Below are 13,865 nucleotides of genomic sequence, written 5' to 3'. Positions count from 1 at the left end.
TTTGCACTATTGAGAAAGCATTTTATTTCTTCAATACGAAGGACATTTCTCACTAAATAGATTTGTCAAAATTCTACAAATACATAAAACTTTTACCTTGTTATATATAGCAGTGTCACAGATAAGATAAATGATGAAAGTAAGCATAAGTTTCACAACACAAATTTGAAAGTAGTCCCCTCATAATTAAAAATGCATCCATGCCTATAGTCCAATTAAAAAAAAAAAAACTAGCTTAATTTCTTAGATCCTAAGAATCCACAACAATCTGTGTCAGAATCTCAAATAACATCTCCAAATCTCTAATAAAACTTTCTACTTTGAAAGCTCCTTAGTATTTCACTTCATTTATAAAACTAAAAGATCTAACAAAAAGAAAAAGCACTATCATATACTATGACAAACTGCACTTAAAATGGATTGTGCATCAAGAACTTGTACTATTTTCATTAACAAAAGTTAATCACAAGAGATTAGAAATAGCAAGCAATTTATTATACATTTTACTAAATGAAATGTCAATCTTATGGGAAGTATATTGTCTTATCAGCTCTTCATGGGGAAAGAAATAATAGTTAATACTGTTATAGTTGCATATTTTTCTGATATATTTCATTATTTATTTATTTAACAAATACTACTATCTGTACCAGGCACTGCTCTGAGCATTTTATAAATATTAATTTATTTAATTGCTACTGCAACTCTACCTGGCAAATACTGATAGCATCCCCATTTCATGGAAGAAGAAACTAAAGCATAGACAGATTAACTTCCTCAAGATCAAGTATTTAGGAAGGGGCAGAGGTGGAATTTAAATATAGACAGTCTGACTCCAAAGTCTAAGCTCTTAACTATTACCCTATGCTGCCTCTTTTCAGTAATGTGAAATTTAAGAATTTTTATTATCATGTCTAAATTGACTTATTCTTAACCAAAACAGACTGAGGCAGTTTCAACATCATTAAACAACTTCAATTCTATTTACATATAATAATCTTGTTAATATACGTATACATAACTCAAGAGCACCAAAGCAGTAAAACTGGATTAATTTGTTCAGTAATATTTTAATAAACACTGCTAAATGCATAGACTGCATTGGGTTGGATGCAAAAAAGAATATATATAAGAATAAAATTAAGGCAAATAGTGTGGCATGAGGACAGACCAACTATAAAGTTACTGCACAGTTCATTGATGAGTTCTTTCTCATGGCTACATTTCTGTATGCTCTTGATTGATAACTTAGAAGTTGCACTTACTGAAGGAGTTTTAATTTGAACTGATACTCACCTGTACCCCCACTGGCTGAAGTCTCTACATAGCTGTCAGGAACTTTCGGAAAGGCATCCAACTCTTTCACCAAACTTAAGGTTTTCTTCCGATTCAGTCGCCTCATCTTCAGGAAAACCTTCTTCTTCTTTCATATAGTCATGCTAAGGAATAAAAAATGAATAAATGAATCCTCCAAAAAAGATTAAAAGGTTTCTTTTATTTTTAGATAACTGAAAAATGTCCTTGGAACAACATAACATTCTTATTCCTCCTTGAGAAAAAAAGCTTAACACTTATCCACACCTCTTTTTTCTCCACTTCCACCCTGACAAAAAAGTACTAATGACAGGCAATTTACACACACAAACACATTAAATAGCCAAAAAAAGTGAAAATCAATTCAATTACATTTGTAATATTTGAATATACAAATTAAAATAAAGTTTTTCTCCTATGAAATTAACAAAACACATACAAATAATACATTCCCATTAATGGATGACAATGAAGTAAAGTAGATATGCTCATACACTGCTAACAAGAACATAAATATTCACCGCTCTTATTCTAAGTAAATTCCTTTTTTAGGAATGTATCCGAAGGAAAATATCTGTGTTGTGCACAAAAATTTGATGAGGATATTTCTTGTATGGCTATTTTTAAATATTGAAGATAGAAACGAACTCCTCGTATCCAATATACAAATTACAGTGAATTAAAAGTTCTAAATCTATGTAAACACTGAAAATCTTATAAAAGAAAACATTTAATGATGTAAGAAAATACTCATAATACATTAAGCAAAGACCAGAAGGCCATATGCCAGTTTTATGGGAGACAGGGAAAAAGATATATGGGAAACAAACTGAAAGCCTGTACACAAAATGTTATAAGTAGATCATGGGAGGATTTTGTCTTCTTTACAAAATTTTGGATTTTCCAAATTATCTGCTTTTATAATAAAAATATTATTTAAAAATTGCTTGCTATTCTCTTTTTGATCAATATGCCAACTACATCTAAAATATGCTAGCCATAAAAATAACTGAAATCTCAAATATTTACATAATTTTTTTTTTTTTGCGGTACGCGGGCCGCTCACTGTTGTGGCCTCTCCCATTGCGGAGCACAGGCTCCGGACGCGCAGGCTCAGCAGCTATGGCTCACGGGCCCAGCCACTCTGCAGCATGTGGGATCTTCCTGGACCGGGGCAAGAACCCGTGTCCCAGCATCGGCAGGCGAACTCTCAACCACTGCGCCACCAGGGAAGCCCTTTATATACTTTTTTTATCTGACTGATTTATATAAATAATATTATAGGTGACACTACAAGCATTACCAGAAATCAAAGTTGTATTGATAAAATCAACACATAACAGAATAAGTTAAATGGTTGAAAAAGTCACTAAAAGAATGTCTCTAGAAGAAAGCAGAAAGACTTGTCTGAAATCTAAGTAGGATTAATACAGAAAGAACAGACCATAGAAAGAGTATTCATGGAGAAAAAAAGGAGACTCAGGGAAGTAAAAACTGGCAGTAATCATGAACACTGTCCAAAAGAGAGCAGGACCTAACCAGAGGCACTACTAATCAGTCCATGAAGGAGCCACTGCCCTAAAGTGAAGCTAAATGCATTAATGGGTTGATTTCATTTGCCATTATAAATACCCAACTAACTCCCCTTGCTGATTCCATGCTCAAAAGTGGCCTTCAGAATATAATTTTGCATTTCATGTATATGGTTTTCCTAAGGAAAAAAAAGAACATGTAGACAAGAGATGACAGTGTTTGATCCCCATGACAGTTATAAAACTGCTCTTCTCGGGCTTCCCTGGTGGCACAGTAGTTGGGAGTCCGCCTGCTGATGCGGGGGATGCGGGTTCGTGCCCCAGTCCGGGAGGATCCCGCGTGCCGCGAAGCGGCTGGGCCCGTGGGCCATGGCCGCTGGGCCTGCGCGTCCGGAGCCTGTGCTCCGCGGCGGGAGAGGCCACAACAGTGAGAGGCCCGCATACTGCAAAAAAAACCAAACAAACAAAAAACTGCTCTTCTCATCTGTAAATTAAGCTTCTGAGTGTTTATTAAGCATAAGCCATGTTCCTCAAGTTTGTTCAACTCAGTAATCAAATTTATTTTCTGTACCTGCTTAGCAGTAACGGCACCAAGACTGATCCTTCTTCCATCTTTCAATTTATACTCATTCTTTCCTACAGGGGCTAAATAATAAATATGTTCAAGCCGCTTATCTTTAAGACAAAACTCTCCACGTAAGCTCAAGTCCAACTCCAACTACTGTATAGATCTCCAGCTGCATATCTACAGCAAAACTTAAAGGTATGAGTTGTCCGTATTCATATACTGAGACTACTTCCTTGCCTCTCAACTAAATTTGCTCTCAGCAAGGTTATTAACAACTTGCTTAGTACCAAACCCAACGGACAATTTTTAGCCCTTAATCAATTTTGCTTCTGAGAAAATATATTTTCTCACTTATTCATCACTTCTTTTTCTCCTTGAAAGTCTCTTACCCTGGCTTAGGTAATACTATACTCCTGATTTTTGTTTTACCTCTAAGATATTCTTTGGCTTATTTTGCAGATTCTTCTTCCTCTCAGAGGGCACTAGGCCCTCCTCCCAACCTCCACACTTCCCCCAAGTGATCTCCCATCCCTTCCATTTCTATCTACATGTTGATTCCTCTCAAATCTTTATTCCCAGTCCAAATATTTCTGCAGACATGTATATCTTTTTGTCTTCTATTACATTTTCATTAGGGCATTCCAGAGACAATTCAGACAAAACAAGTCTAAAAATAAATACTTCACCCTACCAAACCTGTTTCTCCTCCTGTGTCCCTATATTCGTTAATGATGACACATGCACCCAAATGCACAAGCTAGAAACATAAGTTGCATCCTTAGACTTAAACTCTTCCTAAATTTCTCTCAAATCTGTCATTTCTTTTCCAGGCCCATTGAGAAGTTCCTTACTAGGAGCCTAGTCTCAGTTGCCATAATCCATCTCTGCATTGCTTCAATCTTCAATCTTTCAATTCACTCTCCACACAACAATCAATAATATTTTTAATACATAAAACTGATCATATAAATTTTATTTTAAAATATTTTTATAGGTCCCCATTACATTTAAAGAGTTTGGACCCTATCCTAACATGGTTTACAAAGCACTCAAAACACAGGCCCTGCTTACCTCGCTTCAAAACCCAATCCCTCAAAGTCTTAGTTCCAACCATACTAAATCACTTTCTATTCCTTAAACATGCTATTCTCTCTACTATAAATATCCTTCCCCCACTCCCCCACCTCTACATTTGGCTAACTCCTATTTACTCTTCAAGTCTGTCTAAATCTCTCTCTCAGGGGAAAAAAAAAACTTCTATGACCTCAAACATATGAGTTATAGCATGGCCTCCTAGAACACTGTGCCTTTATCACACTATTTATACTTGCTTGTTTAATTTTGTTTTCTCCATTGTAATTTTAGGGCAGGAACCATGTCTAACTTAATCTTTGTATCTCCAATGCACAGCAGGTTACTTGATAAATATTTATGGAAGGAAGGAAAGAAGGAAGGTGGGAAATTTCCCCAGAAAAACTCACGGTAGCACAGCTTTCCAATCAAAACAGTCATACTTAGATAAGTAAATATGTAAAAATATAAGATCTACAAGAAGAATTTTTGTTTTGCTCACTACAGTATATCCCTAGCACCTACAACAGTGGTTGGCACATAGTAGGTATAGCATTGTTGAGCAAATGAATAAAACTGTGAATTTTACTTTCTAAATTTTCTATATTGTAATGAGCTCTATAAATGCTTTCTTGTAAATTACATGTACGTATAAAGATATGGAAAGCAGCTAGTTTTACCAACCCTCTAACACTTCATATAACCTATCCGGCACTCCTCCCTTAATCATCTAACTAGTGTACTCACTTGGCTCTCTCCCAGCCTCTGGCTCTTCCATTCCTAGTTTTCACGATTCCACGGCCTGACCCTGAGGGCATGCATAGGGCACTCTCACTGCCTCTCCCCCATCCCGGGATAGAAAGGTGGACAACAGCAGGCTGTGTCTCACCTTCTGCTAAGACAGCTCTATTCTACAATGGAGCACCTTGCCACTCTGCTGCTGCTCCAGTCCCATTCCTGTTAGCTCAGCATTAACCTACAACCAAAAATTCGTTCCACCTCGAATACCTGCCAATCTACTCTATAGAGCCACTGTTCTGATATGAACAAGTCATCCAATAACTTCCAGTTTTTCTAAAAGCAATCCTTCTACCTGCTCTTTATGAAACATAACGTTCTCCTGGTGGTAATTATCTTTGAATCATACTTCATTTCTGAGACTCACAGGTAAAGAAGTAGCATGTTTTAACATGATATCTCAACCATCTCTTCCCTTTTCAAGTCTATCTTCTAATAATAATAATAAACACACATACTACATTAGAATTATAGCTAACTTTCATATTATGTGCTAGGTATTATTTGAAGCACTTCATATATTAAATTCATTTAATCCTCTAAAGGACTCTACAAAGTAAATACTATTTTTATTCACTTATAGATAAGGAAACTGAGGCACAGACAGTTAAGTATTTTCTTTTTTTTTTTTAATATTTATTTATTTGGTTGCACCGGGTCTTAGTTGTGGCAGGCGGGCTCCTTAGTTGCGGCTCACCAGCTCCTTAGTTGCGGCTTCTGTACTCCTTAGTTGCAGCACACGGGCTCTTTGGCATGCAAACTCTTAGTTGCTGCATGCATGTGGGATCTAGTTCCCTGACCAGGGATTGAACCCGGGCCCCCTGCATTGGGAGTGCGGAGTCTTATCCACTGCGCCACCAGGGAAGTCCCCAGTCAAGTATTTTCAAGGCCCACACAGCAGGTGGTAGAAACTGGATTCACTGCCAAGCAGCTTGGCTCCAGAGTCCATACTCCAACCCACAGTGTACACTAACTCACTTCAGCACTTGATTCATCTTCCATTAACACCTGGATATACTTAGAACTTCCTTAATGACTTCAGCATCTGGATCATTCACTGCACTTCTTCCCCATTCCATCACCACCCTATGACACTCAGTCTCGGGCACTCATTCAAAATGATAATCCTTTTACCATGTAAGCCTAACAGATATTCTCCAGTGACTTCCATCTTAATTCTATACAAAGCCACACACGAACAAGGCCATGCTTTGGCTCCTCTTAACTTTTAAAACTGTTCCACCTCTAATATCCAAATCACCAATTTTCCTCTCTGAGCAGAAACAATTATCTTGCCAGCTCTTTAATTTCCTCACTAGGGAAGAATCTACTCTTCATTTTCCCTGTGTTCTCAATCCCTTGGATTCCTCCCAGTCATTCAGTTCCACTGCTCCCATTCCCACTCTATTTGCCTCTCCATCCAGCTCAGTCAGACATTTTCAAAAATGCATTTAGAAAGACCCTAGATCAGTGGTTTCCAGAACCACAGAACTGCCATTCTGTTACAAAAGTTTCTAGTCTGTACCTAAGTGAAAAAAAACAAGGACAATATAGGATTCTTTTTTTAAGTTAAATTTATTCAGTTTAAAAATCTGTCTTTTATTCTGAGATTATTTCCTTCCTTTTTTTTAATGTGTCAAATGTCCTTTCTTTTATGAAATGATAAAATTAGATAAAGTTTTTTGTTTGTTTGTTTTTGGATATCTTTCTTTAATAAAATTAAAAACTGCAATTCTAGGGCTTCCCTGGTGGCGCAGTGGTTGAGAGTCCGCCTGCCGATGCAGGGGACACGGGTTCGTGCCCCAGTCCGGAAAGATCCCACATGCCGCAGAGCGGCTAGGCCGGTAAGCCATGGCCGCTGAGCCTGTGCGTTCGCAGCCTGTGCTCACCAACAGGAGAGGCCACAACAGTGAGAGGCCCATGTACCGCAAAAAAAAAAAAAAAACTGCAATTCTATATCAGTCCTTAAGTCCAGCCCCTTTCCCTGATTTTTTCTATACATTTTTTTGTACTGGTTAACAAAATTTAGGCGCCATTATGCTAGATTCCTTTGCCCATTAGTTGGTGATGCTCTTCATACTTTGACAATCTCCAGTCCAGTATCATATCTTCAATTTCTCTCCTGAACTGTTGTGTATACTAAAAAATAAAACAAGCAAATTCCAGGAAGTCACTGATAACAACTGAGACTAAGACAATGCTTTGAAAAACTGCATAAGAAATAAGAAACCACCTTTCATGCTGGAACACAGAGACACATTATCAACACTCAATCTAAGAAATGTCAAACAGCTAGCATTTCATCATCTGTGTCCACGTGAATATAATGAAACTATCAGATGCTTTGCCAAAATTAAAATATAGAATTCATGACACTTTTATGGTCTGCTGAATTAAGTTTAATTACTTCTTCAAACAAAAATAGAGGCATAATTTATCTTCTGCTACCCACACTTTATGAGCTAACTTCTATTTTTAATGTATATTTAACAATATGAGAAATATTTAATTGGTTAATACACATGGCCATTGTTGTGAGTTGAACTATGTCTCCCAAAAGGATACTTTTAGGTCCTCACCCCTGGTATCTGTGAATGGGTCTTATTTGGAAATATTTGGGTTTTTAAAGATGTTAAGAGACCATACTGCATTAAGGTGGCCCAAAATCCAATGACTGGTGCCCTTTTAACAAGGCCATGTGAGAATACACAGACACACAGGGGAGAATGCCATGTGAAGACAGGCAGAGATTAGAGTGATGTATCTACAAGCCAAGGAGCCAAGGATTGCCCAGATGCTAGAAGAGACAAGGAAGGTTTCTTTCCTAGAGCTGTCAGAGGGAGTATGGCCCTGCTGACACCTTGATTTCAGTCTGGTAGTCTCCCAAACTGTAAGAGAACAAATTTCTAGTTTTTAAAGCCATCCAGTTGGTAATTTGTTATGGCAGTCCTATGAAACTAACACAAGCCATTAATAACAATGAGAAAGGAGATGGAACAAGTATTATCCAGGCTATCACTGAACTTCAGAAACGAAAAGCAAAACTATGACTTATATGTAATTTTAAACTACTTGACAATATTGCATTAGAATACAATAAATTTTATGAAAGATAACTTAGTTTCACTTTACAAACACTAGACATCAAAAAAGTACTCATTCTTTTTACTTTAAAACTTTTTACAACAGAGTTACATTTTGTTTTTAAAATTATTTACACTAACATAATTCAAACAAATCTAATAAACTTCCAAGTGATTTAAAAAAAAAGGTTTACTTGGAAGCCAAGTAAGATGGTATAAATGTGAGTTTTTTGTGATCAAAAACACTTGGGGGACTTCTAGGCACTTACAAGCTATGTGATGAATTTGAAAAGATCCTCAACTTCTCAGAATTCTTTTATAATTTTGTTTTAAAAGGAGGGAGGGAGACATAATGGTTACCTCACAGTTTTTAATCAAGATAAAAATGAGTCATTTGATAAATATCTATTTCTAATTCTCAAAAGAAATGCAAAGACTTGTAGGATATTTGAGGTTTATGTTAAAGTCTTTAGGAAGGTGGGAAAGTGAAGTTAGGCGATAATAACATGAATAGACTGAGGATTATACAAATTGATAGAATGAAAGTTAAAAGAAGAGACTATAGAGTGATGGCAACACAACAATTTGTAAGTACCTAGTAGCAAGATGAAGCAAAGACAAACATCCTCCTCCTCAAAGAATGGTTTGACTACAGTAACTACTCAATAAAAGCATACAAAAGTGAATTAAATTAATTGAATTAAGCAAGTAAGGAAAGTGTGAGGAAAAGGTCAGAGACACATGAAATTATATATATATATTTTTTTTTTTTTTTTTTTTTTTTTTTTTTTTGCGGAGCAAAGGCTCCAGTCGCAGAGGCTCAGCGGCCATGGCTCACGGGCCCAGCTGCTCCGGGGCATGTGGGATCTTCCTGGACCGGGGCACGAACCCATGTCCCCTGCATCGGCAGGTGGACTCTCAACCACTGGGCCACCAGGGAAGCCCACATGAAATATATTGACAACAGAATGAAGGTCTCCAAAAGCAAGGAGAATGGGTTAACAAGGCACGTAGGGCAGAAATGACCTAGAACTGACCTAGACTTAAGTAAGACTGCATGGAGTAGTAGAAAGAGGAATCTGTACCTTAGTAATTAAGAGAGGATAACGGCTTAAGAAAGCAAGCAATTGGAAGATGGAGTTTAAGGACATTTTAACCATATAGACTGAAGAGTTTAATCAATTTTGGAATCCAAGAAATTACTTATAAAAGCATCTTCTTCAGTCTATATTTTGACTAAGAACAAAGGCAACATTTTGTGAGTAGGTATAGAAGTTAGAAAACAAAAATTTAAAAATAACAAGAGCTAACATTTAATGAAAGTTAACTGTATGTCAGGCATTGTTCTAGGTGCTTTGTATGTTTTAGCTCACTTGATCATCACCACTCACTTTCTGAGTTGTATTATTATTATTCCCATTTTGCAGATAAGGAAACTACGACAGAAAGAGGTTAATTTACCCATGATGACATTAAGAGGCAGAATCAGAATAAATATAGAAAAACTGTTGAATAGGATTTGGAGCATGCACAGACTGCCTAAAGAGTAACTTCTATTAAAAATGTTTCACTATTTCTTCCAATTAAATGACTAATCCTCAAAGAAATTTATTATTTTTTCTAATTCTTTTTTGATGCTGTTGTTCCAAACTAGTACTGATTTCCTCTGAGACTTTCAAGCTTGATATATTTTTATGATTTGTACCCTCAACCAATTACAGCAGTCAGTTGTGATTGAAGTTCATCATCAAAAAGAAAGAAATTCCGCCCCACGTTCTCCCCCCGAAGAAAACCATGAAATTGTTTTTTCATGTTTCTCCTCTAAGAGAACTGGAATAATTGCATCAATTTGGAAATATCAATAAACAAATTAAGTAAACAAACATAAGTCCTGAATTCTTCAGTGAACAAGCCTAATTCATTTCTTTATAATGGCTGTACACTAGAGTTCAATGAAATACCTAAGTACAACTGCAAACAAATAAATAAATCCCGTTTTTAACTGTATCTTTATCTGCTTCTGTATCTTCATCTTTAACTGATTCTGAAAGCCAGTCTTGCATCATTTTAACCGGTATTTTGTAACTTTGTGTTGTCTCGAGGGCACTAAATCCTAAATATAAAAGTTACTGGAACGTGTTTTCTCAAACAATGAACTATTAATTCTATATACTACCAATACCCAAAGCTATTCTCTACCACGAGCTGACATGTTATCTAACAAGGGCTTCTTAACTCTTCAAGGGTTTCAGAAAAGTAGTGACACTCGGACCTGTCTCTCCTACAGCATCTCACCCTGCCCTGCCCCTTTCTCAATTTCCTAAGCGGCGTGCGAACCTCCCGAGGCGAGGCCAAGACCTCGTTCTTTCTTAGAGAGCACAACTTGCTGCGAAGAATTTGGTATCTGAAATGGGGATGGGAGCCAGACACCCGGGACGATCGGGACACTATCAGGCTGGTCTTCACAACGCGGGACCCTCCGCCCCTGCGGACGGGAGGAGCCACCGGGGCACGGGGCACTGTGAGAAGCAATGGGCCAGGGTCAGCAGCTATGGGGACGCAGCTAAACTCCTTCAAGTTGGAAGACAGCGGAGAGACATTGGACCAGGAAAAGGGGAGCTTCCAGGCGCAGCGCTGCCCAGGGTCCTGCCAGTAACGACCCCGGGGAAGGTAAGTAGACCGGCTCCCCGGTCCGGCCCGCTCTCCGGAAGAGAGGAACTAAGACAGGGAGCTAACGCTATGACGGGCTCTCACCCCTTTAACCACATTCATGCCCTGAACAGCCCTGGAACAAACGAGAAAACAGCACCCGGCGACGTTTCAGTATTTTACCTCGTCCTACGGTCCCAGCCGACCGCCATGTTTCACAGAAGCCCGGTCGCCCGGGCTCCCGTTTACCCGGAAATATCGCGAGAACAAAAGCGACTACCACCGTGGAAAACGTCAGCCGGGGGGGGGCGGGGAAACGGTGTAGAGTTCTCGCGATATTCCTTTCGCTGACGAAGTGCTTTGTGAATCAAGAGGTGTGAGCCGAGTTAAGGGGGCTCGGCTAAGAAGAATGGAGGTTTAAACTTATTTCACTTGTGACCACGTGGCTAGCAAGGAATTAACTTCTCCAAGGAGAGCTTTGTTACCTACCAACGGATACTTAGAGACCACAGAAAGAATCTCAACTCCTCTAATAGTACTTCGTTAGGAATGAGATACTTGGGCGCAGGAATTAACATTTGCAGCCCTATCCGTATTACTCTTACAAACTCTGCACCACGTTTTGTGCCCCTTTATTTTCTTCTGTCAAGAACGTTTAAACTTTCCTTTCCAGGCACAGGTAACGCTTTTAAATTATTTGTTAAATGTTTTTCTTGTCTTCTAGATGGTAAGCTCTGTAAGAAATCACATGTGTCTTCCTCATTCTTATATCACCAATACTTTTCTATGCACTCGAATATTTGTTGAGAAAGAAAATTAATACTTCATTCACCTTTTTTCCCTAACACTTCATATTATAAGAGGTAACAGAGGGGACTTTGGGAAAAAAGGGCTCAAGAGCAAGCCCATGTGTTACCAGATTTTCCAAACATTGAGATTTTTAATTTTATGATTTATTGACCAAAAATTCTAACAAAAGCGTAATAATGACTAATTCTTAAATGGTAAGCACTGATTTTTCTTCCCCAGTAAGCAATATTTATATGCTTTACTTTCCTCATCTCGTTTAATCTTTTACAACTGTGTACGGTAATAACATTATTTACCCATTTAATAGATAAGGAAATTGAGTCAAGTGGCAGTTAAGTGATTTACCCAATGTCAGATAGCTGGGAGAGGCAGGGAAATCTTGACCACAAGACTAAACTGCCTTTCGAAGGAGCAGTCATCATTTTGTTTATTGAATTAACGTTTATTGAAATATGAAATTTTACTAAATTTAAACTGTCCTAGAAAATAAGGGATAAAGAGTTTCCACTGATGCAATTTCATTTCCAGACTTTCATTTCAGGATTAGTCCAAAAACTTTAAACCAACTCTAAACTGATATAAAGTTTCTGCCTCCTTCACATATTTATGAAGAAGCATAATGTGATGTCTAAGATCATAGACACTGTAGCTAGGATTTCCTGGGTTAAAATTCCAGTTCAATAACTTACTAGCATGTGACCTTGGGCACATTATTTCATTATTTTGTCCTCTTTTCTTCATCTGTAAAATTGTACTATAATGTCTCAAAGATTTTTATAAGGACTAAATGAGTTAATACATATCTAAGGTGCTTCTTTATCTTAGCCACAAATGCACCATCAGCCCTTCCTTTGTAGGTCTGATTGTTTGAGGTCTTGTGTGGCTGGAAGCTGGTTGTTGTTCACTTAGTTACACTGGATGCCTGGTCTCTAGAGTAGTCTACTTTCAGGGTAACAACTATCCCATAAGAGTTGGATGGCCCAGTGAAACAAAACTGACTAATTTGATCCTGCTTATTTAAAAAACAGCTCACCATCTCCTATAATACTAAGTCAAGACTAAATTTCCTCCTGAAGATTGAAACCTTGCTTAACTAGAAAGAGGGGCGAGTACTTAATCCTATGTTATTGGTGTAGTTATATCTAGAAAACAATTTGCTTCCAAGGAAAGAAAATATGTCCATTATGTATTATGAAACTGTGGGTAATGATTAGTCAAATCCGTTTCACCTGCCTTCACTAATCAAGGTCATTTTAAGACTTGCTTGTCCTCCAAGCAGCACATAGCCTAAACAATAAGATGTTTGCCCGAGTTATTTTCAAGGAACTTGGGGTCATCTGTGTCTAGCTCAAGCTGAGCTGGTTAAGGCTGGATGGGATCACCAACCCTACAACTGGGCATGTGGAGTGTCCACTTGGTGACCTTTTGAAGGTGCAGTGGCCCATAGCTTAGTTAGGCCTGCACAGAATGACCATTACCTCACCTTTTCCCATCACCCTTCTCCATGCTCCCCCACTGAGACCGCCCTGCTTCTTTATTCCATAAATACCCAGAGAGCCCCTTGCCTTCAGGAAGGCAAATTTGAGATTTGCCCTCCAGCCCCCTCGCTTGGCTGCCGTGTGGAAAAACCCTGCCTTTGCTGCAAACCTCAGCATCTCAGCACTTGGGCTTGCTGTGCGCTAGGTAAAACGAACCTGGTTTGGTAACATTGCCCACAAAAGAGAACTGGGAGATAGATGTTAGATTGGGAATTAACAACTGGTGCTAAACAACCTGTATTTTGTGCAAATGATCAAAAGGTGTTTTCATACTGGTTTTTGTTTGTTTTTTTCTTTTTTTAGTTCTCTGTAGTTTGCGTAAAAGTTTTAGCAAGTAAGCAACAAAATTAAGGTAAGTTAATACTTTTTGCTATATGAATGCCCCAGAAACACCTCAAATTCAATATATCCCAAGTGGATTTTATAATTTACCCCAAATCTATTTCTTCTGCACTGTATCTACAAAAGTCAATGGCACCACTAACCTCAGATTCAGTCACTA

General features: G+C 38.0%; 1 protein-coding gene across 1 annotated transcript in view; it reads right to left on the bottom strand.

The window, feature by feature from the left end:
• The window catches only part of ERGIC2 (ERGIC and golgi 2), a 36,037-nt gene extending 24,729 nt beyond the window's left edge, over nt 1-11,308 (bottom strand). The window contains exons 1-2 of the mRNA XM_030830463.2: nt 11,199-11,308; nt 1,297-1,439 (exon numbers count right to left, since the gene is read on the bottom strand). Of these exons, the coding sequence (XP_030686323.1) occupies nt 1,297-1,402 (106 nt within the window). The 5' untranslated portion in view covers nt 1,403-1,439; nt 11,199-11,308. The remainder of the gene's footprint in view (nt 1-1,296; nt 1,440-11,198) is intronic.
• Nucleotides 11,309-13,865: the final 2,557 nt, after the last annotated feature.

This window comes from Globicephala melas, chromosome 10, assembly GCF_963455315.2.
Source record: "Globicephala melas chromosome 10, mGloMel1.2, whole genome shotgun sequence".
In the NCBI taxonomy this organism is placed as follows: Eukaryota; Metazoa; Chordata; class Mammalia; order Artiodactyla; family Delphinidae; genus Globicephala; species Globicephala melas.
Note: the sequence above shows the minus strand (reverse complement) of the source record. Positions and strands in the feature narration are given on the sequence as shown.